Source organism: Catharus ustulatus, chromosome 2 (assembly GCF_009819885.2).
Source record: "Catharus ustulatus isolate bCatUst1 chromosome 2, bCatUst1.pri.v2, whole genome shotgun sequence".
Classification (NCBI taxonomy): domain Eukaryota; kingdom Metazoa; phylum Chordata; class Aves; order Passeriformes; family Turdidae; genus Catharus; species Catharus ustulatus.
This window is the reverse complement of record NC_046222.1, coordinates 54,784,168-54,804,123: the sequence shown is the minus strand read 5'-3', so window position 1 is coordinate 54,804,123 and position 19,956 is coordinate 54,784,168. Positions and strand designations below refer to the sequence as shown.

The 19,956-nt window shown below is 36.2% G+C and overlaps 1 protein-coding gene across 14 annotated transcripts in view; it reads right to left on the bottom strand.

Moving 5' to 3' along the window:
• Window positions 1-19,956, bottom strand: part of NBEA (neurobeachin) — a 471,232-nt gene that overhangs the window by 99,530 nt on the left and 351,746 nt on the right. For all 14 annotated transcript variants that reach the window (XM_033085485.1, XM_033085506.1, XM_033085530.1 and 11 more), the window contains 2 exons: window positions 3,084-3,201; window positions 2,193-2,295 (listed from right to left, as the gene is read on the bottom strand). In XM_033085485.1, the coding sequence (XP_032941376.1) occupies window positions 2,193-2,295; window positions 3,084-3,201 (221 nt within the window). The remainder of the gene's footprint in view (window positions 1-2,192; window positions 2,296-3,083; window positions 3,202-19,956) is intronic.

Below are 19,956 nucleotides of genomic sequence, written 5' to 3'. Positions count from 1 at the left end.
AAATATTAACAAGATGCGCCTTCCAAATAAATGCCCGAATTTCTCCTTGATCTCAATGAAAACTTGAGAAATTTGGCAGTTTGCCTAAAAACTTCAGCAGATTCAGGAGATCAAGCCTTAGGTATCATGAGACTCTTGGGCTCATGACAAGGAATGATGTTCATCTGGGAATGAAATAGTTCTCCAATTCTACAAATGCTTTGACACTTCAGAGTATTTCCACATTTTCCACAATGTAAAGTTTTTGTTTGTAGGAAATGACTTAGGGAAAGAGAAAGACTCATCCCAGACACTACACTGATGATTAAGTCATTGACTTTTTGGCCAAATAAAGCAAAATGGGAGTCTGAGCCCAAAGCACCATATTTTGTTAATATCATGCTGTTTCCTCACTCCCTTATATTTATTTCTTTTTGTCTCATTTTGACCAGAAGTTAATCCTGAACTGAAAAACAAACCAAAAAAAGTCCCCACTCCAACACAGTGAAGTACTCATGAACATCATCTCAGTTATCCCTGAAATAGGAATTCTTTTATAATATAGGATCTGATAATTTCCAGTCTTATTTCTAGCCATAGGTTGATTTGATGTTGATGAGGAAATAAAAAACTGTAGCTGTCCACAGTATGTGAAAATCTCTAGAACCCAACCTTAGTTGCTTTTTCAAAAATATATATGCTCCTTAATTTTGGGAAAAAAAGAGGAAGAATGCATTATACTTGTCCTGGGGTGACATTATGGTGGCCTGTATCCCCAATCGTGTGTCCTGTTTAAGCAAAAGTTTGTTTAGTCTACTTATCAGTTGGCTCCCCTCCCCCATGTCTGTGCTTGGGAGGCTGGCTCTGCTGGCTCGGCTTTGCTGCTTGCTGCTTTGCTGCTTTTGCTGCTGCCGCATGCCGCTTGCTTCTGCTAGCTTTAGTTTGTTTTTGCTTATTAGTTAGGCAGTCCAATCTCTTTCTGTGGACTGTTCTTTGTTCTTTTCCCTTTTTCTTTTCTGTATACTCTTTAAACCTGTTTGGACCGGACTTGGATCACCGAAGAACACCGGGACCCTGAAACTGAGATCTGCAGCCCAGAGACTGACACTACCATAGGAGAGACTTTTCCTGAGTTTGTCACCCTCCTACACTGGTGAAAAAGTTTTTGTTTGTCATCAGGGGTTGCTCATTTTCCTCTCTCGTGTTGGGAGTGTTTTGTTTAATTAATAAACAGGTTTTTTCCACTTTTATTCCTCTGAGGAAGTTCTTCCCGAACCCAGTGGTGGGGGAGGAGTCTTGGGGGGTTGGTTTGTTTGTTTTTTTTAAATTTGCCCTAAACTAGGACAATACTAGTGAATGGAAGAAATCAGGAAATTGCAAAATAGCCACTACAGTAATTTCACGACCATAAGGCGCACCAGACTATAAGGCGCACCCCCCGGGAGTCGGCAAAATTCGCAACTTTGTAGATCATATAAGGCGCACCGGACTCTAAGGTGCACTTTTTTTTGCAGCGAGGCTCCACCCCCAGCTCCCCCCACGCGGTTGCTGGCCAAGGCCCCGCCTCAACCCAGCAGCCATGGGCCCCCAGGCCCGCCGTGGCACTGCCAGCTCCTCCCACGGCTCACAGCTCACACTTCCGGTTTGGCAAATTTCGCAACTTTGTACAACAGATAAGGCGCACCGGACTATAAAGCGCACTTCCGGGTTCGAGGGAAAATTTTAGTCAAAAGGGTGCGCCTTATAGTCGTGAAATTACTGTACACTGATTATAGATGACGTAAAATCCCACACATTCATATAGACTATTTACATTCAGCAAACACAACAACTAGTCAAGTTCAATTTCACCTGCTGCATAACAATCACAGGAAGGATGAACATTTGATTATACATTTATAAAACCTGACTGGAAACCAAACTTTGAAGAGATATGGTGTAAGTATTTTTACAGGAAGGTGTTTATTTCCTGTAATTGAAAATGAAAAAACATAAGTATCTAATTTACAATAATTTTACTTCTAGTCTGTATACTAACAGGTCATATAGTAAGTAAAGGGTAATGTTTCTCATACTAACCTTAAGAAAAAGAAAATCTAGAGTTTCTTGACAGGAATCATGTTTTAGCATTGACTTTAAAAAAAAAAAACAACTAAAAACAACTGTATAATATAATAAACAGAAACTATTAAAAAAAATGTTAATTAAATTACCTGGCTTGTGGCAAGCCATAGCTGGTTCCTACTCCAACACGTGGTAAGCTGTACACAACTTTTTTCACCGTTGCTTGGTCAGGAAAATTAAACATAACAGAAGCTAAATGAAGAAAGGAAAATATGTACTAGTAAAACATTTTCAGAAGTCTGTTTCTTCACCTGCATATATTTTTAAATGCTCAGCTTTTCATTTGGGGAGAGAAGTTAGTTCCACTTTTATCCTCCTGGGGATCCAAGGTACAACAGAAAATCCTGAAATTCTTCACACCAATGTACAATTAGCCAGTTAACATTTTAGCATTAAATCTCCCATTTTGCAGAAGACTTGAGTGTTGTTTACTTCTGAGCAACAACACCTTACTATTAGCCCATAAAATCTCTTATCAGGCTGAGTTGTTGTTCATTAGTTGGCATGGCATTTCTCTTCTAATTAGTGCCTTAAAACACCCAGGAGCAAGGAATTGTTTAATTCCCTCTCCAGCTGAAATCAAAACTTGCATCAGAGCTCCTGATGCTTACACACCTCACCAGCCCCTGAACTGTGATTCAGAGTAGCACATACAGAAAACTGAGTGGCTCCATTTATCGCTCTGGTATTTTTAAACTTTAATTCATTTAATAATTATAAAAGGAAATATCCTTTTATATGTTTCACTAAAATATTTACAGACAATTGAGGAGAAGGCTGAGACAATAGAAAAAGCAAATTTCCTATCCAACATTTGAAGAATTTATCAATTGCAATGATCTGGTTCTGTAAATAAATCTCACTGCTGCACATAAGCACTTTATCAAAGGAAGCACAGAGTTTTAATATTAAGATTAATAAATAAAACACAAAATAACCACTAGCACAACTTTATGCAACAAATATAAACTATGACCTACTTCTGTTTGCCATAAACACTTCCAAAGCTGTGTTCTGGAGAAGATAACGTCTTGAGAAAACAGCTCGAATCTCGCTGAACATCCATTTCCCATGAAGGCCTTCAGTATAGGCGAGAACCTTTAAAGAAAGTCAAGGTTATTGGCAGGAATTTTTCGATAAAATATTGTATAAGAACAGAGGAAATTTTACCCATCAATTAAGATAATTGTGTCTCTTTAACACTTAAAAACAGTGACTTAAAATGAACTTGAATGTTTTTAAGAAATGCAAAAAAAGAAGTACCTGCTGTTAGAAGAATATCAGTAATTATTGTAACCTGATTCTCCTAAGATCTATTTCTCATGTGTCACATCAAATAAATTTCCTCAAAAACACCAAACACCCAAACTCTACAAACAAGTACAGGGAAACAGATACACTTACAACTATGTTTAGCTGTATCTTCTTCCAGTGTGCATGACACAGTTGTCAGTTATCTATCAGATACCAGACTTACTTCTGAGGCTGCCTTGTGCAAAGTAAAACCAAAATAATATAACTTCCTATCCACATCTACTTCAGGGTCATAAATTACATGTCCTCCATTCCACTAGTAAGTAGAAAAATTAGCAAAACCAGTATGTCACCGTAATAATTTTTCTGAAGCTAGATACCTCAAATGTCCCAAACCATTTTAATGACAAAATTTTAATTTTGCATTTTAAAATTAATGTGAATATATTTTAAAATAAAATAGTTAAAAATTAGCACTGTTTTTCCTGTTTTAAATTTTCTCAATTGTGTGTATAAATATAAGACTAGATATTCATACCAAATAATCGCTTTCACTTTACTTTCGGTGTTCTGGCTATTCAAAAAATAGACCAAAAAACCACAATTTAATTAGACATTATTTTTATTAACTTCTCTTGTCTGTATCATGCACTGTAGAACAATCTTTTTTCAATCCTTTTCATCAGTTGGCAGGCTCCCTTCAACCCTGCATCTCTGCTCAGGTGCTCTGCCATGTCACTCCTAGGAGGAGTCAATTGTTTGGGATGGGGATCCTCACCACACCCATCTGCATTTCCCAGGCTCTGCAGACTCTGCCTCTACCTAGGCTGCAGCCACTGAGAGAACTGCAGCCTCGATGAAACAAAGAAATATAGTGAATACCTTCCCTCAAGGGAATGCAAAAAGAATGTTTCAGACTGAAGAGACTGAATTTCTCTGTTCTCCATTAGGCACACAAAAACTGTCATACACCAGCTTGCAGCACTTTACTCACTCATCTGAGGTCTTTACTTTCCATAATCATGACCTCCCCCAGCTTCTGAACAGGAAAATGTTAGGGAGACCATATGCTACTGCTGTCAGCGATCCTTCATGCTTCAGGAAATGGAAATTGTATTTCTTCAATCTTTTCACTGATACGGTTTCAAGTTAGTAACACGTTTCCATATATGAAAAAGCTAATTTAAGTTTGTGCACTTGGTGTACAACCTTTTTCTCATAACCACGATGAGTCTATTTCAGAGAGGATGGTAACAACAGCAACAACACAGAAGTGCTTCAGTACATGGAAAAGCATCCAAATGTTAGTTCTGTCCTCAAAAGAAACCTGTCAGAGGAGCACAGTGCTCCCCCTGCACTGACAGTAAGTTACAGACAGAACTCTTAGACCAGCATTGTGGCTGATGACACTCTTTCATTCACCTCAGCTTTCCACACTTGTTAAACACAGCTTGGAAGAAGGGAAGGAGCTTGATTCTTTGGAGGTCACCCAGACATGTGCAAGAGACTACACACTCCCTCCATTCAGTCACAGGTCACCTGTGGAATGCTACCTCATACGCTAAATTCTTGCAAAGGTTAAAAACCTGCACCTTATTTTTACTTTGATAGATCTTGTGACACTTCTGTCTGTGAGCTTTCTAGTATCAGGTAACTTTTCCTTGTGTTGGTAATTACAGACTTGTGGAAGATCAGATCCACTTACTGCTTAGCTTTCTCTTTGATAAGCTAAATAAACCAAATTTTCCTTGATTTTCTTTCATTGAGATCAGATGCTAGGATACCGCTGGTATCATGTATGTGAAATTCAGGTGGATAAGAACAATGACTGTGAAGATTTAAGCACTCTCCCTCTTTGAGTGTATTCTGCTGCTACCTGATACATAATTTTTGTAAATATACAGTTTTTTAAATTAAAGAGAAGAAAGTCTGAGGAAACCGCTCACATTTAAAAAGCTAAAATATGAGAACAGTCTCTCAGAGGGAGGAGTTTGAAATCTATATAGCTGTAACCAGATCTACAGCAGCAAGTGAATTTGCCAAAGAATTAGCTCCTTGACAAAGTATCATGCTTCAGGAAACCACTTTTTGTATCAAAAATGGTTCTAATTACTTTTTTGTAAAGAGGAATATATTCTACATACTAACATATTAGAGGATTCACAAGAATACATTTATGACATTGATATATACCACTCAACACTGAAAGCACATTGCATACCAATCATACACTGCTTGCCTTTTACTTCCTCCTCTTTTTTAATTAAGTATAAAGGAATTGCAACTTCACAGAGGTACATTCAACCCAATAAGAAATGAATGACATACGATAGCACTCCAGTAAAACAGTAGCACGGAATAGGAAATCAGAGGAAAGAAAGGAGTCTATAATTCAATTAATGTCCTCAATTACACTCTTCTTAACTGTCTATTAGTCCTACAAATATCAGATTATCTTGCCATGATCAAATTATCTGAATTATTTCAGTATTTCTGTTTTCCTGTCCAAGACATACTACCCATTTTTGCTATCCTCCATAACATTCATCTTACACCATTTTCACGTGATGCATTAAACCTCCTACTATTAGGTATCTACAATTTACAGTAGATATTACTGATATTGTAGTAGGATTTTTTTTATTGCTGTTATAATGGCCAAATCAAATCTTATTTTTCTGAATTTGAACCCTTTAAAAGGCTCATACACTTTTTTTTTTCCCCTTCCAGAATGATTTTTAGCATTTCACTTTCTCACAGGACATGAATGAAATCCTGGCTATTTTACATATTTTTCAGACTGTATGTATTGCATATTTCATTATTCATAAAAACATGAAAATAACCACTTCACTATTCTAACATACTGAAATTATGTTACTAACTTTTCTGAAGGCAAAATTTCCATGAGTTCCAACACTCCATTGTTTATACTTAGAGATAGTACTTCTTAGTTTGATAATTTTATGCGTTTTTCTCCTATAAACATTGATGAAGACTTCCTGCCTAGGCATGTTTTAATAGTTGAAGAATCATGACTAAGCCCAGAACTCTAGATACATGTCAGATAGTCTGTTTTTATTAAAATAAAAGCAACCAGCCAATATCTACATTTGAACTAAGCACACTTTTCCATTTCAATATCAGCTGCAGCTGTTTGGTTTAAAACTCATTTCTCCTTATAAAACCTTTTCACTTGGGAATATTTGTCTGTTTTAAATATACCAATTTGCTAGAATTCATTGCAGATAATGAAGCTCTCACCTAACAAGGGAATGAGAAGTCTCTAAAACTCCAGATTCCGTAATATGGAAAAACATTTCTTGGTGACACTTATTTAGATTAGGTTAGTAAAGCAGCATGGGATACAGATGGAAAGTTCCAGAGAAGAGAAGCAGAACCATTACTGAAATGCATTCCTACTTGGATCAGATATGAAGGCTCCATTATTTTAATTTTATTTCTGATGCAATCATGATTTTTTTTTTCTTTTCAATTAAGAGTCAATGCATTTTTTATCATAAACATTCTTCAGTAGTTATACAATTATTGGTAATAAATTGTTAATTAACAACCAGAATTTTGCACTAACCAGAAGACCGGAAATACTAGTGTCCATTTTGCTTGAATCCCTGGTAGATTATCTCCACAGGAACACTTAAGTACTGAGGCTCATTTTTGCTGCTCTATACTATATTTTGGTATCTCATAGCACAGGCATAGCATGCAAAAGGATATTCTGGTCCTTTTCTTTTGATTATTGTTTCTGGAATCGAAGTAATCACAAAATCAGGTGCTATAATGAAATCAAGGAAAACAGGCTGTACAATCCCATATATTCTCAGTCACCAACTTTTTGGTTAGAACGATCACTTTCCTGTCTGTTGCAAAGAATTTTTACATATTTCCTTTTGTAAAATAGCTCTTTGGAATGATTCATTAATGACTGTGTGAATTGAATCCATTGCTTTCAGTAGAAGTTTATAATTTGTCTTTTGAAATCCCATTTCTAATTCAGGATATTTAAATTCTAACCTGATTTCTCAATGGAAGTGTCAATGATACTTGTAACATTTTTCAAGCTTTATTTATATCTAGTGCAAAATGCATGTATCATTAATGTGTAATATATTTGCCAATCTTTTTGTGGGTTAGTTTGATGAGTGGTGAAAAAACTATGAAAAAACGTTTCCTGATATTTAACGGATTTTCCCTTGTCACAGATTAAGGACATTTCTTCTGGTCCTCTCACTGTAGGCATGGTAGAAAGGACTGGCCCACAACTCACTACACCCTCCTTTCAGGGAGTTGTGGAGAGTGCTGAGGTTTCCCCTGAGGCTCCCTTTCTCCAGGCTAAACACCCCCAGCTACCTCAGCTGCTTCCCACAAGAAATGTTCTCTGGTCCTTTCACAAGCCCTGTTGCTCTTCGCTGAACATGCTCCATGGTGGAGAAAATATGGTGGACTTCACATAAACAGATCACAGTGTTTGATTATTTCATCAGAGTGCCATCTACAGCCAGGCACAGAAGTATGGTTCTGCACCTGGCCCAGATACAAAACAGGCATTTAGAAAATAGCTTGACATCCCTGTATGCTTTTAGAGGTTAGAAACGCATGAAATTGATTACTGACAATCATTTTGTCCTGTCAGGGGTTTGGATTTCCCTTTTTCAAGAGTTGTCTAGCATTGCAATTTGCCACAAGGAAAATGTGAAATTCTGCATGCAGGTCCTCATGGGTTAAGAAAAATAGCTCCTATGAACACATAGCAAACTTTCTTCTCCAGAACAATCTAACAACACAGAGTTCACGATAAGTACATGGCAGGCCGCGTGACTGCTTCATGCACTCTAAATACAGATTGAGATGACAGACATTGATGGCATGGAATCCCACTCCTAGGGTTTATGAAATACCATATTGAGTAACCATTTTATAACTGCAAAATGTTTGTTGAAGTACTGAGCGTGATCAACTTTTAGATTTAGCAGGAAAAGTAAGTATACACTACAAGAAGGGATAAATCATCTTAAGACAGACAAGCATAAAAAGAAGCTATATCTATTAAGAAAATTCAAAATCAGGTAAGTTCAAATAATGAAAAACATTGTATTTTGCTTTTCTAAAATGGGAAACAGAGAATGTAAATAAACAGACAGGACAATTTAAATTAATTCAATGTCCTAGTGTTTCATTGACTTCTTACTACTTTTTTATACATTTAGGTGACTTTAAGAACATCTTGGCCTCAATTCCCATAATCATACTAAATACTTCTAAAATCTCACCAAAACACTGTTCTCATATTTTCTTTGCACACTTTGGTCTGGTAAAATGTTCTCACTTTCCCTCTACATTAAGGTTTCTTTTCCCCTTCTTTATAGCATGCTTCTGTGTAAAATGTTTCTTTATTTGTAAGCCTTAAAAGCTTTTCTCCAAGTAGCTTTTGTAATGTTACGCTGTGCAGGATGAGCTGAGTATTATGTGCCATTATAATTTCTCAATTCACATCAGTTTTAAAAATCTTTTTTAGGACTTTTTTTTTTTTTTAATAAATATTGGCACTCCTGTTTCATTTTTCTCCTCCTCTTCGGGGATCTAAAAAATGCAGATATTATTTTTGTGGTTTTGGACTTTATTTCCTTGCCAAATATTCTCAGCTTATACTACTACTTCCAATGTTTTTTTAAGCTTTCAAGAGGCCCCTTGTCTTGAAACATGAGGTTCTGTTCATCCAAACCTTTTCTAAATTTGATTTCTCTGGTCAGCATACCCACTTCGTTATCCATTAAAACAATGCCCACTCAGCTTAAAGCAACAGATGCTCTCATTCCCACATTGATTTGCAGTCATCTGAAAAATTATTTGAAGTTGGTCCACTTGAAGGTCATTTTCCTCTTTTCATAAGCAAAATAGTTTTGCATGTTATGATTTTGTGTTTTAGGCAAGGAATGGAAAGGATATTGGGATTTTTTGAGAAGTAGTTGAAGCAAAAGTAATTAGAGTAAAAAACCAAACCCTATTCCAGTATCTTATGTATCCTAAATGGAACATTTCTAACACTGCATTTGTGAAACACCAGTGCACAGTTTTAAATATATGGATAAGTGCAAATAAAATTCTGGATAATAATTATCATTAATCTTGATTGCTGTGCCTTTGCATAGTTTCCACTCTATGCAACATGAGAACAGATTGTCAGTTTAGGTAACCCCTGAAATGCCAGCAGTAGACTGACATTCTTGGGAAGAACAGCATCAGGAGGAGGTAGAAGATTCAGACATTATCACCTTAGAAAAGGCAGGCAGAGGCCTTTTTTCAGCTCTACTTTCAAATATTTAGCAATTACTGTTTTAAGCCGAGGCTCCACCGATTAAAGAATTTTAAAACCACGGATGAAGCTGATGGAGCTGGCTGGGGCAATAGCACATGTGGAGAAGCAGAAGGCAAATATATTCTAGTGCCACATAAAGCCATGTTAGAGCACAGCCCAACTCAAAACATAGAGGTTGAAGAAACAATGGGGCAAAATCCCACAATTAGTTCTGGTAGCCACAGGATTGTGTCAGTTACCTCACAAGGTTTAAAACGATTTTTTGTTGACTTTGGCAACAATGGGATGTCAGACTCAAATCTACTGAGAAATGTTAACAGAACTACGTTTCCATTCTCACTCTACATTTCGTGCTCAAAGATCAATCCAAACAGGGGAGTGGTGATCTCAGACTCAAATTGCTCTGAGCAATTCTGCCCCAGCAGTGAAATGCAATCAAATTAATTCAATTAGAACCACACAAATTACAGTTTAGTGGGCATGCCAAAAAAGACATAAAATTGATATGATCTGAGCAAAACCAGACCTTTTTTTTTTTTTTTTTTTTTTAAGGAATAAAAATGGAGAGCTTCTTTTTCTCCCAAATGGCCAATTCTCCTCAGCAAAAGCAAGGTAATTGAAAGAAAGGACTTTTAATATTTGCAAATTCAGGGAGAATACAGTGTTAGAAATGCTTGTAAGTTGAAACTCACAGGATAGTAATTCAATAAATAGTTATTTGTCAAAAAATGCAGCTTTATTAAACTTGTATTATTGGTGGATTTCACAGACTTTGTGAGAGTTTTATCTGAGAAAAGTTGCAGCATAAGCAAAAAAACATAGAAATAGTTTGAGTAATAAAGAGTGTATGGTATCCCAAAATATCTGATGTGTTCTTTCCCAAGAATAAAGCCTCTGGGTGTTTTTTTTCATTGTTTTGGTTTTTTTTTTCCCAGAACTTGCATACATTTATTCAAAAGTGAAATGTAATAAAAAAAAATGCATAAATACTCAAATGAACCATATCAAAAATTAGTAACATTATGACAACTGAAGGCATTATAACTGGTCTTAGGAAAAGTGCAAATATTTGGTTTTACTAAACATTACCCATTTCCTACCAAATGAAGGTAGAAAGACAGTTGTATGCCCCTCTTTTTATAGATGTGAACTTAATGTCATTCAAGACATATGTGGAAGCATCTTGTATTTTAACAGTTTCACATCTGATTTATTCAGCGTAGAATGCACATGCTTTGAGGTCTATAAAAGTCAATAGAATACTATTTTTTTCTACTATCAGGCTTAATTTTTTTATGTTCCTAATATCACTTCCTATATAAGATTGATCAAAAGCCAATAATATTTTGTTTTCAACTTCAAATACAAAAGCTGTTTCATTAACCCCAATATATAGGATATGATCAGATCACTCCTGAAATTTTAGCAATACACTCAAAAAGAAATATATTAGTTTATTCAGTGACATATATTGTACATCTACAACATACTCACCATTCCCAAAATTTCTGCAATACGGTTTGTAACAGTCAAGCAAAATCCTCAAGAAATTCAAAATTCTACAGCTCCAAGAATCACAGATTCAGTCAGGTTGGAAGGGACCATAGCGGGATGTCTGGTCCAACCTCCCTGCTCAAGCAGAGTCACCCCAGAGCATTCAGTTGTGCCATGAAGGGCTGTGCCACGGAGCACCATTGATTCTGGAAATCTGTTTGCTTGGAGTGTGAATTTAGAGTAGATTCAGGGCTACTCTATATAATGTCAACTTCTAAGGCCCCCAGGTACAATTCCACAGCCTCTGAATAATGGTGAATATACATCAAAGTATCATCTTCATAATATATTGCAATACCCACTGTTTCTTTATTTATCAACTTCAAAAGTGCTTCAGATGACTTTGTTTTGCACTGCTGGAGAAGACAAGAAATTATAGCACTGGGAAAAACCTAATCCTGAGCTCCAATAGCAACCAAAATTTTGCTGTACTTTTCCGTATTATATATGGAATATTATCTAATATTTCTGTGCAAAGAAAGAATAGCAAAGTTTCTTCTGAGAATTTTAACTCAGAGTGTTTGCAAACTGCCTGCTGTTACTCAATAATAATTTAATTAGTTTAGACTTTATACTTATTTTGCTTTAATACTACGGGAAAAGTATTTATATGTACTTGTTTTAGAGAACGTATTTTTATCAGATACCATAACTAAGCACTGGTAAATAACTCCCCACAAAATAGAAAAACTACAAATATTGACATGTATCAAATGTAAGTTGTGTATATAAACTCCACAAATTACAGTAATTTCACAATTACAAGACGCACCAATTATAAGCCGCACTTCCGGGGTGTCAGCAATGTTTCATTTTTCCTCCATAAATAAGCTGCACCAGATTGTAAGCTGCACCAGATTGTAAGCTGCACTTTCGTTCGCAGCGAGGATCCGCGTGCAACTTTCACAAAGTTGCCAAATAGTAACAGAATCACAGGAACACGGGGTTTACTGGCTCGGCTCGGGGCGGCCGCCAGGGAGTGGCCCCAGCCCCACTCACCGCTGCCGCTGGGAGGAAGGAGAGGGGCATCCCTGGCCAGTGCCGCCGGGAAGAGGGAGAACGGTGTGCCTGGTCGGTGCCGCTGCTGCGCCCCCCCTGGCCGGGCAGTGCTGCCATTGCGCCACCACTGCCCCGTCGCCGCCCGGGGCCGGGCGGGCTCCGGCTTGGCTTGGGGCTGCTGCTGGCTCAGACTTCCTAGTTGGAAAATTTCCAAAATTTGTTCATATATAAGCCACTTCCGAATGTAAGCCACACTTCCGGTTTGGGAGGAAAATTTTAGTCAAAATGGTGCGGCTTATAATCGTGAAATTACTGTACTTTTATATTTCTTTCAATGAATGGAGATTTACACTTTTATTTTGTATGTGCATTCTGTATATCCTGTGCATCCTTTCCCATACCTAACCATTAACTTCTTAAATTTCTACAATTTAAATGTCATATATATATATATAATTAAAATATTTGTTGGAGGTCTAATCCTGCTCAAAAAGTCCTCATGAAAGTTAGGAAGAATATTAAGAGTATCTACCGAGCTGAGTACTAAAAATGGATTCTGGAGAATGCATTTAGTCTTCCAATGCCTGCACAAAGTAGATTTGATATACAGTTCCCTCCTCTTTGGATTTCTAGCCAACAGCAAGGCAAACCTGCATGTCATAAATTTGGGCATACTCACTGGCTTTCCTGTGGTGAACTCCAGGCTCCCAGTATGAAATTACTGCAACACCTGTCAGCATGCAGAGGTACTTTGTGTGAATGTGCCTCAGTTTTTATCCACTACAAGCTGCTCTGACACAGAAGGTATTTAAATTTTATGGACTTCTGGGTACTATGCAACTGTGAAAAAGTGTGCCAAACCCAGTCAAAAAGAGTTCTCTTATATAGCCTCAATTATTGCTTCATAACTTTAATTAAAAAATAATAAAATGGGATTCACTCAAACTTTAGAAAGGTATTAGATATTTCCATTTTTTAATTGATTACAACAGCCAACTATTCAAATTCTCCTATTAAACTAGATTCTTGCCTTTTTTTTTTTGGGGGGGGGTGGGGTGGGGAGGGCACAGGCTAATTACTTTAGAAGAAAATAAACCCTATCAACTTGTATAGACAGATTACTGCCGGTACTGTGATTGGTTCTATTTCTACTGCCATTAAGTCTGGATTTAATGCACATCACCTTTCTTTTAAAGAATACAAGCACCTTATGTAACAATCTATCTTTAATAGACTCAATTTCCCAAGATGCATTTTTTCCTTGCAACTGAGTATCCCAAATGCCACTGCTTGAAGTAGAAGCTGACTTCTGAGATCGTCCAGAAACTGATCTCAGCATCTCACAAATTTGCTTCACTTTCGCTGAAAGCTGAGGAATTCAGATATAAAGAGAAAAGGAAAAAAAATTGAGTGTGGGGGGAGGGTGAATTCAAAGCCAGGAAAATTAGTCATGTGAAAAGGTGTCTTAGCTCTGGAACATGAAATGCTGTCTGATGTAAATTAATATATTGGAAAATACACAGTGATCCTCAGTTTTACCATATTATTATGAAGTTCCTTCTTTTAGAGGTTTTTATATGTATACACATTTCTAAGAGAAAATGAAAATTATGCAGAAGGATTGTAACAGTTTAATGAAATGCAGTAAACATTTTAATTCAACAGTTCAGAAGTTTACATTTGCCTTCTAATCCCCTCACTGTTCAAAGACAAAGTCTGAAAATTATTGTATTCTAATTCTATTTTATATGTTTTTCTATTTTATATTATATTCTATTCTAATTGCCATTCTATTATATGATTGTTTTTCCCTGTTATGCACGAAGTAAACTGTGCAACCACAACAAAAAAATTCAGCCAGTGGACGCATAGCTAAGTATAAAAGGACTCTCATTTCCTCAGTCAGAGAATCTACAGCAAAATATTTTCTCTTCTTTATTTACATTAAAAGGAATTAATGATCAAACCAAGCTAAAATAAGTCCCCACTCAACTTTGCAATATAATGATGAGTTACTCTTAGAGAGTACTCTTAGAGAGCAGTCTTAGAGAGAAAATCCAACACATGCCATTTGACTGTTGCAAAATAATCCCCACTGTGCTTTGACTTCTTTCTATGAACTGTAATACAAGGTCCAATAGACAGCCTCAGATGCATCTCAGGTCCAGTACATGCTTTTCAAACTTAATCAAGGGAATATAGAAATGTATATAAAAAGATGAAAGTGTCTTTGCCTTTATACATACTGAAGGGAAAAAAAAAAACCTAGGGGGAAAAAAGTGAGATCTTTCATAGGGGAAGGTTAAGTCTGATGCTAATGCTTATTTAAAATGGTGACAGTCTGAAGTAGTGAAGCCTTGCCGGGCTGCTTTAATTTCTCCCTGGAATAGCTCTCTCCCAACCTTCGGCAGCACATCAAAGTCTCTGGAGCTCAATTAAAATTGGATTATATTGAAATGCTCTATCTATGGAACTGTGTGCTCACTAACACTTTTCTTTCAGTAATACTCCAGATGACAGTTGCCCATCCCAATTTAAACAGTTGTCATAGAGACCATGAACTAAAGCAGCAGTAACTAACAATACAAAGGAAAGGTAAGTGGTAGGATTTCTATGAATGAAGGGCTTGGTTTGCAGCTGCAGTGCTCACACTGCAAGCAGCTAAATGTAGAAAACATGAAAAGCTGCAATACTCTCCTCACTCCTAAGGAAAAGGGCCAAGTAAGCAGAATAGTAAATATTTTCCTTTTTTCCACCAGTAGCTAGTAGTGTTTTACATTCCAGCATGTTGTAGCAACGTAAAATTTCCAGAATTAAATGACACACCCTAAGAAAAACAGCAGATAGCCCCGGAGTCAATCTACAGTCACCAGTTCCTAAATTAAATGTATCAAAATGCATTTCATAATTTCAATAGGAAAAAAAATAAGGTATTATCATTTTATATTCAAAAATTTTATAGAAGCTTCTTTAATTATTCATGATATACAAATGCTTTGTCTTTATGATAAAAATCTAAAGTGAAAATCTGATACAAATCTGTAGGAAATTCATAGTCTGAACCCATCTGGTTAACACTGTGACATCCAATATGTGTAATGCTTTCAAATCATTTTATTACTGGTTTTAACTGTTTTATAATTTAACTGTGTAGATTTTTGATGTACTGCACCAAAGCCCGACAATACTGTTGGAAAACTCTAGCAGCTTCCAAAACTCCCAAAATAACATAAACAGCTTATGTTTCTGGCAGCACCAGACAGCAATGTATTTAACAGCATAGATTGCTGGTAATGATACTATTTTCTCATGTAGATGGCATGTTTCTGGCAATATAAACCCCTTAACCTTTCTTGTAATTGGCTTATTGAGAGTCCCAAGGTTGTTTTTTGTGCCATTGGGCTGATCACCATGGAAATGAACACTTATTGCTGTTTCACTGTAGTGCTCTATTTTTCTTCCAAGCCCTCCACAGGCATTCTCCCTGCTCTCCCGGGAAGGCAGCGTTAGGATTTTGAAGCAGCAACAAGGCAGAGTGCAAAGAGCGCAGGCCAAAGGGGAAGAAAACAAAAATGTGTCAGAAAATCTAAAAACCGCACAGATCAGAATTTGTCAAAACAAGGCCTTGGTTTAAACCAACAAGAAGGGCCCCCACAGCTTGGGCATTGACAAAGCATGGCCTTTTTATTTTTTTTTCCTCCCCACTTTATTTATTTATTTATTTTTTTTTTTTTTTTTTTAGCCCAGCTGTAGAAAACACCATCTAATGAACCTGTCTGGGGCTGCTGTCCCCATCCTGTCAGGCATGTCAGGAGATGACAAGCGCTGGGGACAGGCCGCCGCCAGTCACAGACAGGCCTGCCAGCTGGAGAGTTCAGCCCCAATCTAATCACGCCACCAGAAAATAACTTGCGCGCTTGCAGCCTGACAGGATGGGCTCAAGGAAAAAGAAAAAGAGGGGAAAAAATTAAAGGGAAGAGAAAAAAAAAAAAGGATGGAAATAATGCTTTGTGTTTCAATTACAAACCTTTTTTGGCACAGGGAAGGGGAGTAGGTGCAGGCAACACTTTTTAAAGCTGCTATAGCACTGCTTGCTGGTTTCCTTTAGTGGAACAGTTTCTTTCTTTTTTTTTATCACAAATAAGATCAAAACAGACATTAATGCCAGCAGTTACAAAAACAAAATGTGAAAACGAGACAGTACTTGTGTCACTTGGATATGTTTTTGCTACATTTACTACTGTGCACTCTTTTCCAACATGTATATAGACATAAATCTACCTGCAATCATTGGTGAAGCTATATTTATGAAAAAGTGTGAATTACGAATGTGTTGTTGTTATTACAAAACAACTGGGCTCATTGAACATTATATCTCTTCATAGCCATCACTCTATGGTTTGCATTCTTGTTGGGGCAAAATTGACGATACAAGTGGTAAGACTGTTTGTGCTCCTGAAATGGGAATGAATATTCATAAATAAAAATAACAATTTAAACGAAAGTATTAGAGCCTTTGGCCTCAATATAGTTGGTTCTTTCCTATTTGCACATGGACTATGAATAAACAAAAGGGAAAACCTTGAACAAGTATCTTCAAAAGGTCTGTAATGAACAGGCAGTAGTGTACTGGTAGGCATCCTGCATTTCTCATTCAAAAATTGCCAACACAGATTTCCGTTCCAGAAATTTAATAATCAAAAATTGCTAACATAAATCTCTGTTCCAGAAATCTAATAATCAGTAAATCCATAGAAAGAGAGGCTGAAAATTATTATTTAAATAACTTGAAAAAGTAGTTCCCCCAAAAGGCATTAAAACAAATTATTAGGTCTAGACACAAATTTACTTCAAAAATAAACATCCAGCTAAAATGAAAATGCAAAGTATTAACTACATATATCCTATCTACTCCTGAATGTAAATCATAGTGTATTTATCTTTCAGTGTATGTATCTTAGTGTATGTATGTCTTAGCAAACAATTTACATTATTTGAAAGTGAACTGGGATGGAAAATGAGTGATTCATGTAGTACTTAGTAATTATTTTAGGAAGAAATTATGAATGAGCATAGGTCCATTTAATCCTTATAAAATAATAAAAATGAAGATTTGTTATTACATCCTGCCATTCATTCACTCTCTGCTGACATTATAGATGTCAGAAAGTCTGTTTAAAAGCTTGCTATCTCTATTCGTCTTTGTTTCTGGCATGAAATACGGACTATAATAATCTTGTCAAGCCTACATTTAGACACTAATTCATGACCCTCTGCTACAATTTAGAGAAAATTCATACATAACTCTTTTAAGACAAACTATGACCCCAGACGGAAGGGTAATATCTGGATTCAGCTGCCAAATATATGCTGACTAAAGGCACAGCCACCCTGATGTTTCTCTATTAATGAGATGGCCAAATAAGTAAGATTCATTAATGTTTTTTTAACCTGAGTGCTAATAAGACCTTTTATTTATTATTTTGAGGTACTAGGTATTCAACTAGGCATTGTCCTACTTCCTTGGAAAAAAAAAAGTAGTGACCTCTTTCACAATTTAAAGACTACAGCTAAAGCTGATAAAATGAAAAAAGAAGTTGGTGCTAGATGCAGATGCAGATGACAATGCCAGGGAGAAGTGGTGTTTCTCAGCCTTCCAGCAAAGCCTAAAACACCGCATTAGGGACTCAATCTGCAAACTCACGCAGGACAATACATAGCAGAGCTTACCATTATTCATAATCAATCTTCAGATTTGAGAGAAAAAAGTCAAACAGAAGAGGGCTGCTGCATACACATAAAAGGAAATATCTCCTGTGACCAATCTAGATGTAAAAGCACTTCTGCAAGGACCACAGGTATAAATGTAAATATAATTGAACCTACAATCCCCCATCCATCTTAAAAATCTGAAAAGTGTGACAGTAAAATCAAGTGCTGCCAGAAATCTGTTAGTATTTTGTTATTTGTTAGTGATAATAAACTAGCTGCGTAGATGTGCCTGTCAAAGGCATAGATTGACATGAAGGGAAATTACTCTGATTTCCTATCTCCTGTATTTGGTAAATTTTGGTATATGACTAGTCACAGATTGGTGTTATATCCTATCTTTATCCACATATATAGGGACCAAAGAAACACAGTCAACTCCTGTTGATTTAAGATGGTGAAATATCATCTAATCTCTCACACCAGTTGGGCCATGAAGCGCTACAGAAAAACACATCCATATGAAATGCCAGAAATTTCTGCTAGAATGGAATGATTAAAATTGTAATTTTCTCTGAAAATCAGCATACCACCTTTGTTAATAATTAAAGTTAGTGCATACATTTTAAACCACCCAACTGAAAAAAAAAAATGTTCTACTTTAAAACAATAGAAACAAATAAATAAAACAAATCCAATCATTTGAAAGAGCATTCCTACAGACTTTTTATTTTCATAGACAGCATCTTTCTCAAAACCACCATGTACCATTTAATCATTAGCTTATACACTGCTGCTTTATGGTGGTATTATTTAATTTATTTCATTCATGTTGAAGCAGAGAGTGCTGGCCTCTTGACCCCAATTTTCACTTAAAGAAACAAATTTCTTTTTTGCAAACTAACTCAATTTTTCTCCTGTCAACCTTTAGCCTCACTTCAAAATATTAACCTTTTTTCTATCATTATAAGCATCCAACATTCTTCTATCCAAATTTAATGTTAATCACCACATCTTATGATAATGTTATATTCACATTTAGCTATCTCTGTCAAGCACACAGAAGTAATTTAAACCCATATATACTTTGAATGTAGTAGTACTAGAGCATTTTTGTACATGCCAAAACCATGCAATCCCCCTGAAAAAGCATTATTTCCTCTGTGTATTTGCAGATTTTCCGTTTTATACTCTCAAATATTAGCTAAAAGATGTATTTCTCCTTTGAAGGCAGAGCAGGAAGCTAAGACAAGGCTGAGGACACACTTCCAAAATGTAGAGCAATGCAAAATTACTACAATCACTTGCCTTCCTCTTCTGACAAAAATCATTAGGAAAATGAAGATATAGCAGAATTAGGGAGAGGAAGCCTGCACTGGAAGAAATTTTTCCTACATTTATTTTTATGCCATCCCACCAAATTAATTGAATGAGCTGTGCCAGCATTGCTGTCAGCATTTTACACAAATTACTAGAAATAATTTTAAAATTTAACACTACAGAAAATACATGAGAAATTTTTTATATTGTCATTCCAGAAGCAGTATCTAAGTAAGACACATTAAATATTATAAATATTAATGCTGCTTTTTGATTTGTTTTCCAAAATGCTGAGTGCTCTTAACAGCTGTTACCTTTGGAAGTTTGAAGCAGAATCTGGAAGTACTTCATAAAGTCTAAGCTTTCAACACACAGGTGCCCACTATCAGGAACCTATAGAGTGACCTTACTTGCTTGTTCCATAAAAGAAAATTTCCCCCATGTATAAGGAAAGAGAAGAAAAACCTTTTTGCTTCAGGAGGAAAAATAATACATGCATTTCTCTTGCTTGTTATTAACCAATTATCCTTAAGTGCCCATGGTATGATTAATTTAAAAGACTCTGAAACATAAACAAAACAAGGCCACAATAATTTGTGAAATGCCTCAGTGAATGAAAAGAGTTACCTTCCCTTTGGCCATTTCAACCTTCCAACACAACTGTAAAACATTGACATGAG